The sequence below is a fragment of the Myxocyprinus asiaticus genome, chromosome 31 (genome assembly GCF_019703515.2).
Source record: "Myxocyprinus asiaticus isolate MX2 ecotype Aquarium Trade chromosome 31, UBuf_Myxa_2, whole genome shotgun sequence".
NCBI lineage: Eukaryota > Metazoa > Chordata > Actinopteri > Cypriniformes > Catostomidae > Myxocyprinus > Myxocyprinus asiaticus.
In genome coordinates, this window is record NC_059374.1 from 34084032 (window position 1) to 34108278 (window position 24247).

Sequence of the window (24247 nt, forward strand, 5' to 3'; positions counted from 1 at the left end):
AAAATTATTTGAAATGTGGGCTCATCGGACCAACAAACACGGTTCCACTGTTCTACTTTCCATCTAAGATGAGACCGAGTCCAGAGAAGTCGGCAGCGCATCTGGACAGTGTTGATGTATGGCTTCTGCTTTGCATAGTAAAGTCTTAACTTGCATCTGTGGATGCAGCGGCGAATGGTGTTGACTAACAAAGGTTTACTAAATCCCTGCTCTTTAAGGACTAGGCTGTTTTTGGAGGCTACGACATGATTGCCTCACCTGTTTAACATCTGCTTTTTCACATCGCCTTGTTATTTTAACTCGTCAAATTGTTATTAGTCTTAAATTGCCCCGGTCTCAAATTTTTGGAGTGTTTTGCAATCATCTGATTTGAAATTACTGTATATTAAAAAAAAAAAAATAAAAAAAAAAAAATGAAATTCACAATGTAAAACATCATATAATGTTTAGTGCTTTCAATATAGCAAAGGGTGAACATAATTTACAAATCACTCCTTTTTCTTTTTATTAGCATTTTTCATACTGTCCCAACTTTTTAGGAATTGAGGTTGTATTTTATGAATAAAATGTAATATTTGTAGTACTGTATGCAATAGATTTTATGAAAAGTATATTTATTCATATAATAAATTATTAGTTATGTACCCTTTTTAAAATGGTCATTTTTTATTTAGAAATTGTTTTGCAAAAGTATAAATAATTAATTACTAGTCCATATAAATATTACAGTTTTTGTCTTTATAGCAATAATAAATTTTGCTTTAATTTAAAACTAACTGGAAATTATTACATCTTTCATTACAAAGACATTAATTTTCAGCCTTTTTATCCGGGTCGGATAAAAACAAAATATGTTTTATTTAACAATCAAAACACACTCACAGAAAAAATATTTGGTTCAAGTTTAAAGGAAAATTAAAGACTGTTGTGACATATTGACATGATCAAGTAACACCAATATACAAACATACACAATCTAAAACAATACCAGCACTAGAATGTTTAAATTGTTCACATTTTCAAGGTGGGAATTCATGTGCAAATGACTACAAGCAGTTAAAAGTTGGTTAAAAAGCTTCTGCAATACACACAACACAACGGTTTATAGCTTTTAGGGTAACACTAACCACACAACACAACAACTACACAGATAAACACCTGAAGAGAGCATTCAATAGGAAAACTAGTTATGTGCTCACATTGTTTGGTTCAGAATAATGTGCTATGCTTCTGTTTCAGGCAGGCATTGCTTAAGACATTTATCAGTGACACACCATTAAACTCAGTGCAAGATAAGATTATATGAAATTCCAAACAAAATCACAGAGAATGTTTAGCATAAAGGGACAAGTTTTAAAACTAAATTTAACATAGAAATATAGCATGGCTAATAGCTTTAGTATGGATAAATAAGACTAACACTGGCCATCAAGTCAGAGCTTCAATACCTCGCTTGTTATTGCCATTGATACTGAATACATTAAATCTTATCCAAATGCTTAAAATCTCAAACTAAAACGTTTTAAAGACTTCCAAACCAATACAATGAATTAAAATGGACATAAAATGAGATTTAAAACTTCCAGACATGGATCTTCTCGGCTACTACACACCAGTTGGCGTGATCCAAGTAGGTGTGCAGAACGTGGAGCTCTTCCACATGGTTTTCAATCAACTGCGTCAGTTCTCCTTCCCTGAATACATGGTAGTACCTCAGACAAGAGTCCTTCAGCTGCTCGCTGCTCCATTCTTTCATCTCCCCGGTTTCTTGAAGAGATCCTATGCTTTCCTGCCTCTGCAAGGGCTCTTGTCTGCTTGATTTGCTCTCTACCTCCCCATGTCCTTCGTTATTGGACTGCTCCCGTTGGTAGGACACCAAATCAGGCAGTGGTACTGAGGAACAATCATGGACAAGCTCCACATTCCCATTACTAGCACTGCTGTTGTCAATTTTATGGACTTGTTCATGGGGATCGGAGATGAAGACGTCCTCTTCTAGACTGGTTCTGGTGGAAGATGAAAAGAGGTTAGAAACCTGCCTGATGAGACCCCTGGTACTGGTTCGCCGGCTTTTGATCTCCACCGCCTCATCGACAGGGGTTTGTAAAGTGCTGGAAGAGGAACGGGACACGGTCAGGCTGCCAAAGTCCAGCACGGAATCCAGAGATCTGGAGAAGAACCAAAGCCTCTGTTGCTTCTGCTGGCAGGGGCTGATCAGGTCGCCCTCGTCCACCATGGAGGATGTGCTTTTCACCTTCCTGTGTTTGTCGCTGGAGGCGGTGTCTTCATTGACGCTTTGGTATCTGTTACCTCGCTGTCTGGTTTGACCTGACCCTCTCATGGCAGGAGAAGGAGGGGGACTGGGGTTCCAGGGAACGAAGATGTCTTGCTTCTCAAACTTGCGCCTCTTCTGCTCCATGGCCCAAACATAAATCATGATTCGCCCACCTACGCGCAGTGTGCGCGCCATCTCCTTTATTGCTCGGATACGCCGTTCTTTGGTGGACATATGGTGGATGACTAAGCAATTAAAAGATTAAAAAGGTGATCAGGTCATTGTTTTACAGTCTAGGCATTTAAAAGGATAGATCACCAAAAAATGAAAATTTTGTTATCATTTACTCACCCTCATGTCATTCCAAACCCATATAATTTTTTCCACGGAACAGCATATTTTGAAGAATCTCTGAGCTACTGTTTTTCAAATAGGCTGGACAAAATATTGAACATATTTACAATATAATCGCAATGATTTTGCTGATGATAAAAAAATTCAGCAATATTGTAAATATTGCGATGATTTTAATGTACTTCATTGTCCTTTTATTGAATGGGTTTCCACAAAAATAATTCAGTATTATAATAATATAATTTTAAAAAACATTTTTTTTTTTTTCTTCTCCCAATTTGGAATGGCCAATTCCCAATGTGCTTTTAAGTCCTCGTGGTCACATAGTGATTCGCCTCAGTCCGGGTGGCGGAGGACGAATCCCAGTTGCCTCTACGTCTGAGATTGTCAACCCGCGCATCTTATCACGTGGCTTGTTGAGCACGTTGCCACGGAATCATAGCGCGTGTGGAGGCTTCACGCCATCCACGCTCAACTCACCACGTGCCCCACCGAGAACGAACCATGTGGTACATTATAGCGACCACAAGGAGGTTACCCCATGTGACTCTACCCTCCCTAGCAACCGGGCCAATTTGGTTGCTTAGGAGACCTGGCTGGAGTCACTCAGCACGCCCTGGGATTCGAACTAGCGAACTCCAGGGGTAAAAAAAAAAAAAAGAAAGTTTCGTAAAAATATATGTAGGTAAATAATGTTTTTTCTTACTTATGCATTGTTTTATATTGGTGCATATAGATGGGAATTATTAACATTATTTTTTCATTGTTTTCACTGAATGAAAAACTGAAAAACATGCCTTTGTTATTTTCATCCATTCATCCATTAAAACATTTTATATCTACTTGACTACAATGGCTGTTCAGTTGAAATTATGGTTTATGCCACTGAAAAACAACACAATTTTAGGCCTTTTCAGAGCAAATACATAATTATCAAGATATATAGTTGAATATCGTCAAAAGGCTGAAAAATATTGAGGTATATTTTTTGTTGCCATATTGCCCAGCCCTGTTGTCCATACAATGTAAGCATATTGTTACCATGGGGCTGTCAGACTTGAGGACTACGGTAAAGGGCAAGATTTTTAGTGAAAATGTTGGTCTATTCCTTACACAAAATCAATCAAATCAAAATCAAATCACTTTATTGTCACTCAACCATATACACAAGTGCAACAGTGGGTGAAAGTCTTGGGTGCAGTTCCGAGCAACACTGCAGTCATGACAGTGATGAGACATATACCAATGACACAGAGCTATCATATAATCACACAAGTCACACTGAATACTTTATGGGTCATTTTGTTTTTTGTTTTTGGAGTGTGACAGCCTCTAGTCCCAATATGCTTTTTATTGTAGGAAAAAAAAAAAAAAAGCAAATGTAAATATTCTTCACAATTTGACCTTGCTGTGTTTCATGGTTTAAAAAGACAAGAGGCTGAGTAAATGATGACAGAATTTTCACTTTTTGGGTGAATTATTCCTTTAAAAACGCAAAACAAAATCTTTGAACCTCATTAAACCAAAATTAAAGCAGATGTTGCTTAGAGGGTTTAAACAATTATGGAACTCTGATACCATCAATGGCCACATTAATCTTTTCTCTGGGAATTCATGAGGGGTTGCCAGGTGACCCAGCTGTCCAGCCTGACAACAAATACTCCCGGGCCTCTTCCAAGAACTGCTAATCTCCTGTAACCTAGTAACACCTCTTGTTTCCTCCACCTCATAAAGCTTAAATAAACCTATATAACTGCTCCATTTCAGATTAATGACAGCACTACAAGCAGATTTAAATTAAATGGCTTGATCATGGAATTACTAGTATGTTAATATGGATGTTTCAGATAAAATGTGCTTTTACAAATAAACAAAGACCATTATGCTAATGACTTCATGTCACAGCCTGTTAAAGGAATATTCCGGGTTCAATACAAGTTAAGCTCTATCGACAGCATTTGTGGCATAATGTTGGTAACCACAAAAATAAATGTTGACTCGTCACTCTTTTTCTTTATAAAAAGCAAAAGCCTGGGTTACAGTGAGGCACTTACAATGGAAGTGAATGGGGCCAATTTTGGAGGGCTTAAAAAGGCAGAAATGTGAAGCTTATAATTTTACAAAAGTACTTACATTAATCCTTTTGTTAAAACTCATGTATTATTTGAGCTTTAAAGTTGTTTATATTGTAATTTTTACAGTAATTTTAGGGTTTGTTGACATTACATCGTCATGGCTGAAAAATTGGCTATAACTTTAAACAGAAAAGTCTAGCAAGTGATTTTATTAACCTAAAATCATGTTAACATGCAGACTGTTTATGTCTTGTGGCTATACTTTTGAAAAAGTGAGTATTTCAATGTTTACGGATTGGAAGTGAATGGGGCCAATCTAAGAGCCTCACTGGAACCCAGATGCAAGTTAAAATACACTTTTGTGGTAATCAACATTATGCCACAAATGCTGTTGTTTGAGCTCAACTTGTGTTGAACATGGAACATTCCTTTAAGCTTTAAATGTAGAAGCCCACACTAGATATGCCCTTTAAAGCAGCATGGCCTTTTACTGTTCCAGTGCATTCTGGACAGAAATAAAAACAAGATATTCACAAAAGTAAAAAAAAAAAAAAAAAAAAAAAAAAAAAAAAGAGTGCATTTATATATATATATATATATATATATATATATATATATATATATATATATATATATATATATATATATATATATATATATATATAAAATTAGAAGAGACCAGTTCATTAAATTGTTAATCTTCAATCAAGTAACTTAACAGTATTAGTAGTTGATGCTAGTGAATAGGATTGGGAATAGTTCCCATTTTTTAATAATAAAAACAAATGCTGAAATCAAATGTTTACTATGACATTGGGTTACATTAACAGTTCTTGAACATCTCCATTCAAGTGAATCTTTGGCATGAAGGCGAGTAAATGATGAGAATTTTCATTTTTGTTTTAACTATCCCTTTGAGGCCCTTAAGACTGTTTCTTCAAGGGTACTTAATGAATTTGTCAATGGAATCATTAAGGAACTGAAATCCTTCAGTGAAACTGGAATCAGAACCTTGAATCGATACATTTAGTACAATTCCCATCCCTACTAGTGAACGCATTTAGATTTTTACGACGATGCATTACCTGCAATGGAGAGTACTGCGTCAAAACAGCCGTCTCTGTAGGGTAAACGCAGGCCATCACAAAGTTGCACCTCGTGACCCTGACTCCACGCAGAGTCCACCAATGGGCGACACACGTCACAGCCCAGCTTGAAGATATTTTCATTGATGTGCAGATATTTGCCATTGCCACATCCTGCAAAATTTAACATGATTTCATCACGCCAGGCAACTATTCCCTGGACTGTTTTTCTGTGTTTTACTTTACTAACTTGGTGCACTTTCATCCTTATTAAACTTTAATATAAAATTTTTTTTTCCTTTTAGGCAGTGGTGCCTGAAACCACATGCTGTCTTCTAAAAGACAGCATGTGATTACAGGCCATTAATCATAATCAGGTTTTTTCTTTTCAGCAGGCGAAGAGCAATTCTTGAGATGAAACCCTGCTGACGTTCATTTATAAACAAAACATGACTACAATACTTAATTGCTTTGAACTAAAAGTAACATTTTACAAAAGGACATTTTATACCCTAGTTCTAGAGTATGACAAATCAAAGAGCTTGTTTAAAGCTGCTGTGTGTATTTTCTGCACCACTAGTGTCACCAAACGGAAGTGCAAAAATAATCAGTTATTTTCCATGTCTTCAATAGAGCGCAACAGTGCCCGTCCACTTTTTCAGCTGTCTTGGGTCTGGAAAGTATTTTTCCTATTCATTTTTTCCATAGGGATTTCAGAAAATCCTTCATAAAAGTGTTTTAAGATATGAACCAAACCAACCAGCTCTGAGGTGAACCGCAACATTACAAACATTGATTTAAAGTAAAAGAGTTTTTGAGAATTAGACTAAAAGACAAAGGTACAAGACTGTGTACTTAAAGTCTTTCAAGATGGAATGAACTACAATCCCATGAAGCTTTGCAAATGAAGTAATTGGATTAAAAACAATAATAATAATAAAAAAGAAAATGGATTTAAGGTTGTTGATTATAAGTACAGAATCAATATATTTAAAGTATACTGCAAAATAGTCAGATAAACACTTACAATGGAAGTGAATGGGGGCCAATCCGTAAAAATTTAAATACTCAATGTTTCAAAAGTATACCCACAATACAAACAATGTTTATGTTAAAATTATTTAATTGTGATAAAATCACTTACTAAGCTTTTCTGTTAAGTTATAGCCATTTTTTAAACCTCATTGCCATGACGATATAATGTTAACAAACCATAAAAAAGACAGTAAAAATGAGGATTTAAACAACTTTAAATATACCATTTTTAACAGAAGAATTAATGTGCTTCTATAAATTTATAAGCTTAACATTTCTGCCTTTAAACCCCCCAAAAATTGGTCCTACTGTCTTTCATTGCAAGTGCCTTACTGTAACCTCGATTTTTGCTCTGTTTTTTTTTTTTTGTGGTAATCAACATCATGCCAAATGTTGTCGATTGAGCATAACTTGAATTGAACCCAGAATATTCCTTTAACAACCTTGAGCTCATGGTAAGTCTCTTTACAGGTTTAGAAGTTAACGTTAATAATCAGATCCCCAATAGAATAAAATTGAATGGGATTTTTACTTCCGGAACAAGACTCTATTGGTTGTACAAACATATAGTCCCGCCCCAAACTCACTCCTGATACGAATGATAATGGCTTAAGCACTATTCGGATGGGATTAGTTTTATATGGGGACGTGGGGTTATGTAATAATTACCAGAGCTTCTCAGTCATTTTAATCCAGTGAAAATCGAACGTAAATATTACAGATGTCCACATTAATAATTACTTTACAGACATATGTCTGTAAAACTAATCCCGTCCGAATAGGGCTTTACTTGAAGTTGTCTCTTCATATTAAGCTGGGGCATGAGACAGAATAGTAACATTGACAAAATAACACACATCAGCTTTGAGAAAGTGACAGAAAAGCTTGAAGATGGAGCCTTACCTACGTCAGCCACAATGCTGCCAGGCTCCTTCTCCAACAGGAACTGCTTGACTTTGGGCCAAGCCTTGTAACGGCTGTCGTTAAAGTAGGGTGCGATCCTCTCGTACACGCTGTGAACATGGTTTCTCTCCAGCTGGCTGGCAGCCTCGTCCATGCTGCACTCTATTAAACCTCACAGAGCATCTTTACCACTTAGCCAGACTGAAAGAGAGAGAGAGAGAGAGAGAGAGGAGGTGAGACACAGAATGAGACCTAAAGATTGAGCTGATCTACTCATATTGCTTTGCTTCCACATCAAATTCTGAAAAAATTAATCCAAATGCACCACTTTGATTGGCTGCTTCTAGACAGAGATGAATGACAAAGAAGTTGTTACTGTAAGAAATGTCCATTTTCTATATGAGATATGCAGAGATATAATAAAAACTGTATGGAAAACAGTGTCAGAAATTGATGGCATTCCAATTAAGTCTGAATGATCATCTTGTTCATCATATGATGAACTATGCACTGCTGCAATTTATTTACAAAAGCTTTCCACCCTCCAAAATGTAAATTTTTGTGGGCAAGAAAATTCATAGTTGTCAAAATAAAATCAGATTAAAGGCCAGCTGTACAGCCCACCAAAAAAAGTTAGGGAAACTAGTTGTAGAAATGCCTTATTATGACCAACAATACAGCCTCTCTGTGATCTGGAGTGATAAATTCACTGTCAGTATGAACACCCCTTCAGATGCTCCATCTAAATCCAATAAGATGGAAAGAGTATATAAGCCTACTGATAATGTTTATATCTAAATGACAAAATAGGGTTTCTGATTAAGCCATTTAGTAAAAGGTTATGAAGTTCTGTTGAAAACACTGTGTTCCTGATTGAAGAGGATTTGTTCCAACCGATCCAGTTAAAATTGTTTTGTAAATTGTTCCTCTTCTGCCACTAGCACAAACAAACAGAGCTGTACGCCTCCTCACAGCAACACACATCAGATATTCAGACATCTAGCACAACAGCAACATGCTTCACAATCAACTCAAGGCTGTATATCAACTCCCCTCCTCCATACACATGGCTATATATTCAGCATCTTCCTCTTATCTCATCCCACCAGCTGCTACACATTTGCACCAAATGATATTGTATTTTATATTCTGTATGTATGTATGTATATATATATATATATATATATAAAATACACACACACACACACACACACACACACACACACACACAACACACACACACACACAAACACACCCCGATCAGCCACAACATTAAAACCGCCTGCCTAATATCGTGCCGCCAAAACGACGCCAACCCGCATCTCAGAATAGCATTCTGAGATGCTATTCTTCTCACCACAATTGTACAGAGCAATTATCCGAGTTATCATAGACTTTGTCAGTTCGAACCAGTCTGGCCATTCTCTATTGGCCTCTCTCACCAACAAGGCATTTCCATCCGCAGAACTGCCCCTCACTGGATGTTTTTTGTTTTTGGTACCATTCTGAGTAAATTCTAGAGACTGTTCAGCAGTCACAGAAATACTCAAACCAGCCCATCTGGCACCAACAACCATGCCACACTCCAAATCACTGAGATCAAATTTTTTCCCTGTTCTGATGGTTGATGTGAACATTAACTGAAGCTCCTGACCCGTATCTGCATGATTTTATGCACTGCTGCCACACGAATGGCTGATTAGATAATCGCATGGATGTTTGCACATGTGTGCCTCTATATCAGTGCAGAATGCTGATTGTGCTGCTTCATTGATATGCAGAGTGGACATTGCTTTTCAAACTTTTGCTTTTAATTTTGAAGCATGCAGCACACGCAGATTATATATTTATTTAAATCATAGCCTTTTGCGGTTTAATGGACCCTTTTCACAGACTGTGATGGCATGTTTCCGCCTTATTTAGCACCTGCATTCTGTTCCTGCTGAATCTAGCATTTTAAAATTGCTGCATCAAGCATTACGCCACTTAGGGGCCATTCAGACCAATACAGAAACGAATGGAACAGAATGCAGGTGTCTTAAAGGCATCCATCTAGTGTGTTTACAAAGAAAGCAAAAACACATTTGGAGTGAACAATCCCTTATGCAGCAAAGCCAAAACCTAAGCTTTCCAAACACTATTCTTTTGTTGCTTTGCAAGCACTGGTGTCTGTCCTCCAGGTAATGCAAATCTAGTTTATTTTGCATTACATGACTAACAACATCAGATGAACGTGAAAAAAACATAATAATTTCAAGCAGTTATCCATAAAACATGGCATAATAAATCACACTGGCAAATAGGGATGTGTTCAGCTGTAAAACGAATTGCCTTTCAGTGAGTTGAGTTGTTGCAAGTTAAGAACTGAAGTCACGAATCAATGCAATAACATTTCGAAGCAAATCCACACTCGATGCTGATCTACTCTCCTGCATTTCAAATGACAATGTTCAGTCAATCTCACGGCCTGGCCAGCAGATCAATGCAACCTTCATGTGGGCCGCTCGCAGGGCCAAGAGAGGTTTGCAGAGAAAGAATGCAATACAATGGAGGTTTCAGCCCATTTTAATAATGAAAAACAAAGGGGGCCTGGGTTGCTCAGCGAGTACTGATGCTGACTACCACCCCTGGAGTCACGAGTTAGAATCCTGGGTGTGCTGAGTGACTCCAGCCAGGCCTCCTAAGCAATCAAATTGGCCCGGTTGCTAGGGAGGGTTGAGTCACATGGGGTAATCTTCTCGTGGTCACGACTGGTTGTTCTCGCTCTCAATGGGGCGCGTGGTAAGTTGTGCGTGGCTCGCGGAGAGCAGCATTAGCCTCCACATGCGGAGTCTCCACGGTGTCATGCACAACGAGCCACGTGATAAGGATGCGCGGATTGACTGTCTCAGAAGCGGAGGCAACTGAGACTTGTCCTCCGCCACCTGGATTGAGGTAACCGCGCCACCACGAGGACCTACTAAGTAGTGGGAATTGGGCATTCCAAATTGGGAGAAAAGGGGATAAAAAGAATAATGAAAAACAAAATCTATATGGGTTTTTGATTTCGTAACAATGCCATTGTGCATAAGCAACTGACCTTTGAGTCAATATTTGCTTGAGAAAAAGATTATCTTGTTATTTCATAATGCATCAGTGATTTGGTAATGTAGTTTGGTGAATGTGTTATGTAAAAATGAAATGGCTCATGCATCCCTAAAGGGAAATTCCACAGCTCTGATATCACATATGAGCCATAACAACACAGCAGCATGTGGGCCGATTGTACGTGTGTGACTTTTAACAGTGACAGAGGGTGTGTGAAAAGCAGGCCGAAATTAGGAAATGAAAATAGAGGTGTAATTCAGGAAAAAGCCTCAAGCATGAGGATTAAAAGGGAGTTTATTTTTGCAAGAATTTTGCACAGTTGATCTTTTAAATATAAAAGTACTAATAGGGATAGCTCACCCAAAAATGAGAATTCGGTCATCATTTACTCAGCCTCATGTTGTTTTAGAACTGTATAATTTACTTTTTTGTGTGGGACATAAAAGGAGATGGTAAGCAGAATGTTAGGGACTGGCAGCCTCTGTCACCATTCACTTTTAATGTATGGGAAAAAAAAAAAAGAGCAGGTCAGCATTTTGTTTTTTGGGGTGAAGGGAACTTTTAACCTTTAAATGAATATTCCGTGTTCAACACAAGTTAAGCTCACATCGACAGCATAATGTTGATTAGCACAAAAAAAAAAAAAAAAAAAAAAAAAATTTTATTCAACTCGCCCCTTTTCTTTGAAAAAAGCAATCGAGGTTACAGTGAGACACTTACAATGGAAGTGAATGGGGCCAAGTGAATGAGGGTTTAAATGCAGATAGTGAAGCTTAATTTATAAAAGCACACCATTTTTTTTTTTTTTTTTTAAATTTTGTGTATTATTTTAGCTATACAGTTGTTTAAATCACCATTTTTGGGGTCATTTTAGGGTTTACGGCATTACAATGTCATGGCAACAAAGTTGTAAAATGGGATAACACAGAAAAGCAATTTGATCACACTAAAATCATGCTAATTGTTTGTGGTTATACTTTTAAAACATGAGTATTTTAATGATTACAGATTGGCCCCATACACTTTCATTAGCCACTTTTCCCCTATCAGGCCAGTGTGAGCCAGGGCTATCAACTGGCCAGCTGGGGCCAATAGCTTCGGACCTCGAGCTGCAAGACCAAAATTGATCTGCGTTCCCACCAGAGTCAATAACTTTGCAGCGTTGCCCAAAAATCTGCCCTTAATACACCACTGCCAACATCACACACCCCACCCATTTCACAAGCAAGAGAGAAGCTCAAGCTGAGGTATCATGTTGTTATCTAGTTATCTAAAATATCGAGTTTATATCGAATATAAACAGCAAGATAAGTTAGCGTTGATAACTCACTGACTGTAACTGCCATGGTGTCACGAGTGGTCTATGCAAGAGTCTTTGAAAGTTCACAGAACCATTAAAAGTAATTTTTTTTGGGCAACGCTTTGTCCATTGGGCATTTTAACAGATTTGAACTTTGCCCACATTTTTTTATTTATTTTTTTTAACCTGTATCGTTGTGCGCTGGATAGACAACCTGGGAATTTCAACGAAACTCCGCCTTTGACATTGAACCCACCTCAACCCCCGGTTGGCCTGGTTTGGCCTAAGGATATTCGGCAGCCCAAAGGCCATTGACTCCGTGGAGGCACAAGGAAGCCCTGTAAGTGACAGTGGGAATGCAACTGGCCCTGGCACACACTAGCATGCCCTCATTTGGTCCAATAGTGGAAATGCAGCTATTGCAAGTGCCTCACTGTAACCCAGATTTAATTTGAAAGATTTGTGTGTGGTAAATCAACATTATGCCACAAATCCTGTCAACTGAGCTTAACATGTATTGAACCCAGAATATTCCTTTAAGTAACACCTTTTGACTTGAGCCCATAAAGAACCCCCTAGCAACAGAGGTGGGTAGAGTAGCTAAAAACTGTACTCAAGTAAAAAAAATACAATTACTTTAAACAAAAATAATTACTCAAGTAGAAGTAAAAGTACTAACATAAATAACAGAGTAAGAAAGAATCCAAATAAAAGAGTACTCTAGTAGTGAGTAGCTCGTTACTTTCACAAATGACATAATAGGCGTTAACTCCCCTATATTCCATTACATAATACACATTTAACATGCATTACAGAATTATTATTAATGGAAACTCTGTCATCATTCAACATCATGTTGTTCCAAACCCATATGACTTTCTTCCATGCAACACAATAAGGAGATTTTAGACAGAATGTTTGCCTGAGTCACTATTTACTTACAGTGAATGTTTTTTCTCTCCATATTTTGAAAGTGAATGGTGACAGACTGTCAGTCCCTAACATTCTGTCAAACATATTTTGTGTTCCACACAATACAAAGGGTCACATGGGTTTGGAACAAAATGAGGGTAGGGAAATGATGACAAACTATTAAATTATGGTTGAGCTATCACTTTAAAGGGATAGTTCACCCAAAAATTTAAATTCTCTCATCATTTACTCACCCTCATGCCAACCCAGATATGGATGACTTCCTTTCTTCTGCAGAACACAAATCAAGATTTTTAGAAGAATATTTTAGCCCTGTACGCCAAAATGTTGATGCTCCAAAAAGCACAAAGACATAAAAGAAATCCATAAGACTCCAGTATTTAAATCCATATCTTCAGAAGTGATATGATAGGTGTGGGTGAGAACCAGATCAATATTTGTCATTTTTTGCTAGACATTCTTCTCCCTGCCCAGCAGGGGGCGATATGCCAAGAAGATTGTGAATCACCAAAAACACAAGATGAATGTGAAAGTGATCTGTTTTTCTGTTTCTCATCCACACATTCTCATATCACATTGCGTGCGAAGATACTGATTTAACAACTGGAGTCTTATGGATTACTTTTATGCTGACTTATTTGATTTTGTTTAGCTTTAAAATGTTGCCACCCATTCACTTGCATTGTATGGACCTACAGAGCTGAGAAATTCTTCTAAAAATCTTCATTTGAGTTCAGCAGATGAAAGAAAGTCATGCACATCTGAGATGGCATGATGGTGAGTAAATAATGAGAATTTTAATTTTTGGGTGAACTATCCCTTTAAGGGCTCTTGTCAGACCTGGATGAATGTGTCAATAAGAAGAGAGGTTTGGAAACATTTCTAGTAATTATTACGGTGAAAATGTCCCACAAGGACATTATATATAATGCTGAAATATAAACCAAAGCAAGATCATGCTTTATTAATGACTACTTTCGCTATTTCATAGCTTTTAAAGTTCTGTGTGGATTCTTATTTCAGTGTAGTTACAGTTTTCAGTGTCGAAAGAACTTAAATTAGTTCTGTACAGCAGTACCGCTGCTCTCTAAATGCAGAGTACGCAGCCTGCGTAGGGCACCAACCCCGGTTGCGGAACACTCGGTGTCTGAAACCGCTCCCTATCCACTATATATTGCACTATTTCAGGTGTCCGCCATTTTGTAGGAGTGTCTGAATTCTGAGTGAGCCACTTGTTCCCTACTTTGGTTCACTCATTCTTACCCACAATGCACTCTAATTTCGAGTGTACATTTGATGTACACTCAATGATGGTTAATTGCCCACAATCCACCAAACGAGCTGGGAGTTTACTGCTTCCTTCATTTCTGCAATGTTTTATTTCATGCAGAATGTATTAAATTACTATTTGACAAATCATTACTTGATTAAAATAACATAACATATAGAGAGGCCAAACATACAGATTCATTTTAAAATGTACTCTTTATTTGATAATGTTTACTCTTTATATTAACACACAGTATATATTAAAAATGAGATTTATTGCATTAATATATTATTTAATAAGAACAACAAGTAAGGCCCAAGTATTTTAAAAGTGCATGTGACGTTGTTTCTGCGACAGCCCCAGAGCTCCGACACTCGGTGTATACGTCAGCGTCCGAATTCACTCATTCATTTTGTTTACTCACTGCTGAGATATAGTGCACTAACTGCCATTCACTATATAGGAATAAGTTAACGATTTCGGACACAGCCCGCCTCACCTCGCGCCCGCACATCTCTCATGTGCGCGCCTCGCTGTGCATGTGCAGAAATGCTGTCTGTTCGCGCTCCAGTTGTCAATCACGTGAATGGCAGAGCAAAAGGCATTTACACTTAACTTGGATGTTTACATGGATTTATACAGTTAATCTGCCTGAAGTAGCTGCAATAGTTTCCAGTAAATGCGTAAATACTGCTCATGACATTCGGGATGCAGGACAACGCGCACTGATATATTGCTGCATTGGTTTAAAAATGTACACTTAAAAACGGATGTCATAAGAGCCCAGTTACATTATCACCCTGAAAATTACCATCACATTACACAGAAAAGCCCGCATTAGCATTAGAGCCAAAACTTACCTCGATGTGCTGCCTTAGTTTAAGCGGAGATTTTAATCTTGAAATATCAGCTTGTCTTGGTGTTAAATGAATGCATTGCATGAAGAAACTATCATTTTTTCACTGTGTGAAGCGAAGAAAGAGTTTCACTTTGAAGAGTTTGATGCTGCTGCATTGATGACTTGAGTGAGTCTGTGACAGCGTGCGCAGCTGTGTGAACTTCCGCTCTCCTAAAAGTCCCATTCAATAATCTCTCAAATTACACATTAAAATTAAACCCAGTAATGTAACAAACGGGACGCCGGCCATTGTTAAAAAGTACAAAAATTTCATTGGATACCCACTTTTAAATCTACTCTAAAAGTATTTATTTATTTTTTTTAAGGTCACTGAAGAGTAAATGTAGCGCATTACTACTCACCTCTGGCTAGCAACCACCCAAAACACCATAGCAACCACCTAGCAACGTCCTGGCAACCACTAACAGCACCATGGCATATTGGCGAAAAGTTCTGTACAGGTAAACACCACTTACATTTTCTTCACTTACATGTTTTCTTCAGAAAATGTTAAAATCATAGTTTAAATGTTGATTTTTAGTCATTGTGTATCTTGTGGCACCTTTTTGATTACAAGAGATTTAACAAGAGCCTTCTTGTAATCAAAATAATAATAAATAAATGCAAGGCCTGCATTCACACAGCAAAACATTTGTTTTGAATCTATTATCCCACAAAACAATGTACTTTCTGACCAGTCATTTTAGACTAGCAGCAGCTGTCTGGCCTTGTAAGTCTTGTCAACAAGGGAAGCAATTGTATAGGTCCAGGTTGTCCAGAATGTGCAGTATCAAAAACACTTGATGGCAGTCTTAAATGTCACCTCATTCTGAAAGATGTCAACTGGTGTCACAGTATCAAAAAGACATCATTTTTGACATCATCTGTCAAAAATGGCAAATAATTTCCGTGACTTTTTCTGACCCTTGTTTTTTTTTTTTTTTTTTAAAGGGCACCGTGCCACAAACACTTACAAATGTCATCTCCCTACGGACCTGCAGTTGGTTTGCAGTGCTGATGAGAACTCTGATGGTACCTCATTACTGAGACTATTTTAAGATCACACCCGCTGACAGAAGGATGGGAGATGAGGATTACTTCGTCATCACCTCGCCACAAACAGCCCTGATGAGACTAAATTGCATCCAATTGTCCCTTCAATTAATTAAAATGCAAGCACGACGTAACTTGGGAGAATACTGAACAGCAGCATCTAAAATAAAAGCAAGTTAGACCCACCAGACAACTATTCTCTTACACAGAGACAGCGGGTCTGGCCAAATGCTGATGGAAACACAGAATAAATTATATGAAAAGCCATTATTTAGTTTTACACTCGGAGGATGTATTTGTTGCTCTTTACTATGCTGGATCCCCTTAACTGATGCAGCAGATATAAATAGCCTCAGTCCCCATTTTCTTTCATTGAATGGATAAAAGATGCAATGAAAGTGAATAGTGACTGAGGCTATCATTCTACCTAATATCTTCTTTTCTGTTCCACATAGAGTATGAGAGTGCAGTGGAGTGGCAACAATTTTCTCTCCGTGCTCATAGCATTCTGTAAATCACTCCGCACCAGCTCTACTCTGGGTTGTCCATTTCCCGCTACCCGCTCACCGATAAGTGAACACTCTGTGTTCGTTCGAAGGCACAATTTGCACCAAACTACCGCCCCCATGTGAAGTTATTTCAGTATGCTTTCAAATATCACAAACCTCCATGCAAGATGCATTAAATGAAAAATAAATCAACAATACTAGAAGAAAAGCTTTCATTTGCTTTATTGGAACACCATTCTGTAAAATTATTGTTTAGCTTACTCGTGAAATATGTTGGCAACATTCTCTGGATTAAATAAATTAAATAAATTACCAAGTAAAAAACAAAAAAAAAAAAGGCCAAATATTACCAAAAAACAAAAACATTCAACTAAATCAAATAAATAAATTACAAAACAAAATATTGGTAATTCAATAGTCAAATATTGGTAACAAAATATTATAAGGCCCATGTATTACTGCCCTTTATTTTATTTATAAATGAACTTTGCCCTATAATTCTGTGAATGAAATAAAAAAGGTTAGTTAAATGACATTCTCAAAATGTTCAACACTTTTTATCAAGACTAGATAAGACTAATCAAAACTACACAGATCATCCACAACATTAAAACCACCTGTCTAATATCATGTAGGTCCCCCTCGTGCCGCCAAAACAGCTCTGACCTCTGAAGGTGTCCTGTGGTATCTGGCACCAAGACGTTAGCAGCAGATCCTTTAAGTTGCGAGGTGGGGCCTCCATGGATCGGACTTGTTGGTAGCACATCCCACAGATGCTCAATCGGATTGAGATCGGGGGAATTTGGAGGTCAAATCAACACCTTTAACTCTTTGTCATGTTCCTCAAACCATTCCTGAACAATTTTTGCAGTGTGGCAGGGCGCATTATCTTGTTGAAAGAGGCTACTGCCATCAGGGAATACCGCTGCCATAAAGGGGTGTACGTGGTCTGCAACAATCTTTAGGTAGGTGGTACGTGTCAAAGTAACATCCACATGAATGCCAGGACCCAAGGTTTCCCAGCAGAACATTGCCCAGAGCATCACACTGCCTCTGCCAGCCTAACTTCTTCCCATAGTGCATTCTGCTGCCATCTCTTCCCCAGTTAAATGACGCAAACGCACCCGGATGTCCACAAGATCTAAAAGAAAATGTGATTCATCAGACAAGGCCACTTTCTTCCATTGCTCCATGATCCAGTTCTGACTCTCACGTGCCCATTGTAGGTGCTTTCGGCAGTGGACAGGGGTCAGCATGGGCACTCTGACTGGTCTGCGGCTACACAGCAAGCTGCGATGCACTGTATGTTCGGACATCTTTCCATCATGCCCAGCATTACGTTTTTCAGCAATTTGTGCTACAGTAGCTCTTCTGTGGGATCAAACCAGACAGGCTAGCCTTCACTCCCCATGCACATCAATGAGCCTTGGGCACCCATGACACTGTCACCAGATCACCGCTTGTCCTTCCTCGGACCACTTTTGGTTGGTACTAACCACTGCATACCGGGAACACACTACAAGACCTGTCATTTTGGAGATGCTCTGATCCAGTCACCTAGCAATCATTTGGCCCTTGTCAAAGTCCCTCAGATCCTTATGCTTGCCCATTTTTCCTGCTTCCAACACATGAAATTCAACTGTTTACTTGCTGCCTAATATATCCCACCCCTTGACAGGAGCCATTGTAATGATATAATCAATGTTATTCACTTCACCTGTCAGTGGTTTTAATGCTGTGACTGATCAGCGTATATGTCCAAGGATTACACTTTCGATGCACGTCATGTGACCAAACAACATGGCGCTGATCACAGCAGAGTTTGTCTTTGGGAGAAACGCCAACAAAACTACATCTGGTAAGAAACCCAATTACATTTTTTACATTGAAACCTGTTTGAGTCAAAAGATCAGAGTCTCTAGTTTCATCCGAAATGCCACTTTAAAAATTTGGGCGATTTATTTTGAAACACCACACTGCTAAACACAATATACACTAATGTGCACTTTAACGCATCTTTTCCTTAGAAATCCCAAATTAACTGTGCATTATCACATTGAGAATCAATGGGTTCATCCAAAAGCTGAATTTTTTTTTGCTTTATATGGAGTTAGGATGAAAATAAGGTGCATTTTGAACTGTTCTGAGACCAGTGCAGACAAACAGCACACTGGAGATTGTTATTCACTAAATAGGGAGCATCTTATAGCTCTCTATACAGCTAAGTGCATTCAATCTAAACTTTCTATCAAAGTTTTGTTTCAGGCTGTTGATGATGTTTGGACCACTCAACATGTTTGGCTAACATGGGACAATGGTAATCAGTAAACAGATTACATTTATAGATTTATAGTGTATAATTTTATTTTAACATGGTTGGCAGTGATTGGATGATGCTGGCCATTACGTTGAATCAGAATTATGATAACTTTGATGTAATGTCTGTAACGTCTCAAAAACATTCATGTGTGTTAGTTATTCATAAACAAACAATTTGATTAAAAAAATATATATTAAAAAACAAAATCTATAGCTTGGTAAGGTATTATTAAAAATTTCACAACTTAGTCCCGCTGTCCACATATGTTGCCATCAATTTTTAGGAAAACTATTTGCTCTAGAAATTATTTACTAGAAATATCATTTATTTTTTGCATGTATATTAGGTGCTACTAGTTACAAAAACAAAAAGGGAAATGAAAAAAGCACACAGCAGTCCTACTCAGGTCTCAGGAGGTTAATGCGGGACATAATACAGTTGATGGCAATGCATTATATTTGAATGATGATATGGTTATTACAAATATTTAATAGGGAAGAGAGAGATATGCATTACTGACCTTTACATTTTGTTTCCACATGTGAACGGACATTGTCGTGTTTTCTGGACACACGTCTTTTTAAATTCCACATCAAACCTTTGCTTGTGGCAATTACCTGCCCAATCACATTCTTCTTATTTTTAATAAACATTTGTATTTTTATTTTTTTTACCACAGTCTTTCAAATAATATCAGAAATTACATCTTTCTTTCATGTCTATATGTCTATATATGGCAAATAACTGCCATATATTCATTTTTGTTTGAATCCCTTACAAACAAATATGGTACAGTGATGATATCAGATGGTTTGGTATTTGATATATACCATGGTCATGCAGTATTTGATTACCATATTCATATATCACTGTACTTACATGGTACACCAAGGTACTTCAAAGAGCACCATTTTTCCATGGCATTACCAGGGGTAGAGCTATGGGTGGGCATGGGTGGGCCTGGGTAGGCCTAGGTCCACCTAGATTGACAGCTTGCCCACCCAGTCAGATCATGAAAATTATTATTTTTATAATGCATACATTTTATAATACATATTTTACTTTTAAATGCTTTAATTTTTTTTTTATGTAATTTGTTTGTTTTATTAGAACTGTATCCTAATATTCATAATAGGCGATTCAGAACTTCCTACCAGGCCCACCCGTTCCTCCGCCCCGTCAGCGTAACACCAATTACGTTCAGTCAATCTTGCCAATTCTGTCTGATTTCCGCTTAGGTTTGCAGTTCCCTTGATGGTAATGCTCTGTAACAACTCTAGTTATGGCTAAACAACTATGACCCAGTTTAAAAAAAAATAAAAATAAAAACACATCTAGACCAAGACTTGTGCAAAGAAAATGATGAATTGCAGGATCGTGAGTCATCTGGGAATGAAGGTAAAAAGGGAAGAGAAACAGCCTCAACTTCCCAAGAATGTTGTGCTACAGCTAACATCATGCATGTTCTACCCATGGAGGAACCCCCGCCGCCACCGGCTTCTGAAGATCTTAGCTGTGGGCCTTCAGATCTGTCAGGTGTAGAGGAACCAGCGACTCTGGCAACATTCCCAAATACTTTAATAGATGGAAAACTGCACTCCTTCAATGGTAAATGGTACGAAAAGTTCAAATGGATTGAATGTAGTAAAGCAAGTGATGCGATTTTTTGTAAAGCAGGTAGACATTTCCCTGAGGTGCATACAGAGTTTACTTTCATAAAAGAGGATTACAAAAATTGGAAACGCCTCCGACAGGCCTGCAACAAACATGAATCAAGCAAGCCACATGCAATTGCGCATAGTAAATTGGATGCTTGCAGGGAAAGCCCTTGAGCGGAAAGCCGTGGGACTGTGTTAAATCAACTGCACAGAGGTGCAGTTATTATTTGTAGAGCGAAACCGCCAACACGTTAAAGTTGCGTAGGACATTGTTATGTTGTGTGCTAAGCTGGACATTCCACTAAGAGGGGACAGGGAAACAGAAGACGCACTCAATATAGGGAATTTCCTGGAGCTATTCAAGTTCATATCAAAGTATGATCCAGCAATTGAAAATCGACTAAAGGAGCTTCCACAAAATGTCACACTTATGAGCCACCACATTCAAGACGAGCTGCTTAAGGATGCAGCCTCACTGCTGCTTCAGAAAATAAAGACTGAACTACACGAACAACCCTCACATTATGCAATACTTGCAGATGAGTAGAAAGATCAATCCAAACGTGATCTAGTTGCTGTATGTATCTGGTTCATTCATCGCGGCGTAATTAAAGAACGAGCAATATAGGCTTTGTTGAAACAGCAGATATGTCTGCCCAAGGAATTTTGCAGAGGATCCTCTAAGTTATTGAACCACTTGGGTTGGATCCTTCTCTCTATGTCAGGTTATGTATGGTGTTCAATTTCTCCTGAAAGAAACATTTCCGAAAGCTGTGTATGTGCACTGCAATTCCCACCGGCTCAATTTGGTGCTTTGCACTGCTGCCAAAGTGTCTGGGCATGTGAGCACTTTTTTTGATAATGTGAATCATATACATAATTTCTTCACCGGGGCTCAAAGACACGCTAGGTTCATGACACTACAGAAGATTGGAAAGATTGTGCGAGACAAAATGGAGCTCAAAATCAGGGTCTATGCATAAACTCTTAGATTTGCTAGGTGTAATACTAGAGGCACTGGCTGAATATGCTGAATCAAGTGGTCAAACTAAAATAGATGCAGAACAGCTGTTACAACAGACACAAACGAAGAAATTCCTGTTTCTTGTTACATTTCGCGAACTGTTCGAAAGCAGCGGTTTTGCAACGAAAGGGTTGCAGAGTTCAACACTGTGTGTAACTGACTGTATCTCTTTGATTGAAACACTGAAAGCTACTTATGCGACTTTCCGGGATGATTCAGTTGGTGATTTTGACAAAGTGCTCAGATTAACGGAGGAGTTAATGGACAAACATGACATATCTTACTGGGACGTCACTTCTCGTGCACGCAAGCTGCCTGTTAAATTTCATGAGTCTGTCATCACCACAACACTGGGTAAAACATCCGCTGTCAAAAGCAATGAAGATTTAAGGGTAATGTGGAACTGCATACTCGACAGGCAGGTAGCGAAGTTGAACTGTCCATTTAAAAATGATTCATATGGGACTATGCGAGCTTCGGCTTCCTTTTCAGCGGGATCCTCCACTTTTGGCATGAAAGAACTGTTGAAAGCCCCATGTGATTTGTATGGCATTGAAGTCTGTGATGCTGAATACACAGTTTTCACCCGACACATTAGACGCAAAATAGATACAGAGAACGGAAAATTCCCCTCACTGATTTAAGTAATTGATAGCTGCCCTGCTGACATTTTCCCCAATATTAACAGCTTGTTAAGGGCAATTATAACACAACCCATGACGTCCTGCAGTGTTGAGAGACTTTTCTCTGTAACAAACTGGATCAAGACTCGCTTGAGATCAATGTTAACAGGACGCCTCAACAATTTGACACTCCTGTCATTTGAAAGAGAGCTAACTGACACTTTGGATAAGGACTACATTATCAACCTCTTCAATTGAAAACCCAGATGTCCTTCAAGCCATTCAAGGTAAGCCAATATGGTTTATTTATTTTGTTAATCTGGCATGATTATAATAAATTGCAATATCTATGAGTGGGGAATCTCTGGACTGTGACATTCTGTATACCGTAGCTGGTTGGGGCGGCTGTGGCTCAGGTGGCAGGGTTAGTGGTTCAATTCCCGGCCCGCATGACTCCACATGCCGAAGTGTCCTTGGGCAAGACACTGAACCCCAAGTTGCTCCCAATGGCAGGCTAGCACCTTGCATGGCAGCTCTGTTGTCATTGGTGTGTGAGTGAGTGTGTGTGTGAAATGAGTCACAGTGTTAAGTGCTTTGAAAACCGCTAAAGTTAAAAAAGCGCTATATAAGTGCAGACCATTTATTTACCATTTGTCAAAATATCAATAGTGATCAAAAGACATTAATATAGGGTAATGCATCATCATGGGAATATATTTTTCATTTTATTAAAATTAGTATTATAGAAAATACAAAAAAATGTGCAGTGATGAGATTTATTCAGGCCTACCCAAACTTTAACAGGCCCACCCATCAGCCGCTTTCTGCATCCGCCACTGACCATGGCACAGTAAATAAAAAATAAAAAACACCAAAAAAACATGGTAATACCATGGTAATTTTAAAAGACCATTAAAATATAAAATACAATCAAACATAATAAAATAATACAAAATATAGATAATTTCTTTCTATATGTTTACAGTACTAAGAAATGTCTAAATACATTGGAAAATATATAATCCCAGACTATTGTGCTTGATTTGAGGTCAACCTACTCTGATTGTTTCATGATCAGGAAAAACTTGTTCATTACTCGGCACATGGTGGCATTCATTCATGCTTTTTAAGCAAGCTTTATATTACACTATGAAATAGGAAACGAGCAGATCCCTATTGAACAAGCACGATGTCTTTAAACTTTAAAAAGACATGAGAGAAGCATATTCAGAGAGGTAATCGTCATTAAAACGAACGCGCATTTCAAACACTCGCGGTACTTATCATCTTCGCGTAAACTTCAAAAGAAATTCATACAGTTCCATTAATTTGGTTCATCTGAAAGTTTTACCTGCTGTTTATGTGCAGCACAAGCTCCACGCGCCATATACATCCCAGGTATCAAACCTACCTCTTCCTCTCAAGATTGTAGTCGTTGAAGCATTCAATCCGGCGAGAGACAAGACCGTTTATTTAAATCGCGACATCCGAGCAAAAGACAACGATGAATCCACGCCACCGCCTCATTGACTGTGTGCAACCGACCGGCTCAGGATGCACAAGTGAGCATTTGATAATAAATGCCTACTACATTCGATCCCAACACTGGAGGGATTTCCGATCGAACCGGTTCTTTTTAAACGATTCGGTCGAGCCGAGCGTTTGTGAATCACTTGAATGTAAACGGTGTGGGAGTAAAACATTTGTGAGTTTTGTGTCATATATAGGTTCAATTTACAAATCAAGGAATTACCGAAAATACTGTTGTGAATCCTGAAAATGTAATTGTGTCCGTTCGGTTTTAGAAGTTGTTTGTTATTCTCGTAAATAACCGAACTGTGTGTG

General features: G+C 38.2%; 1 protein-coding gene across 2 annotated transcripts; it reads right to left on the reverse strand.

Moving 5' to 3' along the window:
• Positions 1-821: 821 nt before the first annotated feature.
• LOC127422545 (probable tRNA methyltransferase 9B) lies at positions 822-24021 on the reverse strand. Of its 2 annotated transcripts, none has more exons than XM_051666152.1 (4): positions 23754-24021; positions 7728-7928; positions 5790-5963; positions 822-2520 (listed from the first exon to the last, which is right to left on the reverse strand). In XM_051666152.1, the coding sequence occupies exons 2-4, from the start codon at positions 7879-7881 to the stop codon at positions 1574-1576; spliced, it is 1275 nt and encodes a 424-aa protein (XP_051522112.1). In that variant the 5' UTR covers positions 7882-7928; positions 23754-24021; the 3' UTR covers positions 822-1573. The 2 variants fall into 2 exon arrangements, with proteins under 2 accessions (XP_051522112.1, XP_051522111.1); XM_051666151.1 differs by having other exon boundaries at positions 23814-24020.
• Between the last annotated feature and the right edge of the window lie 226 nt (positions 24022-24247).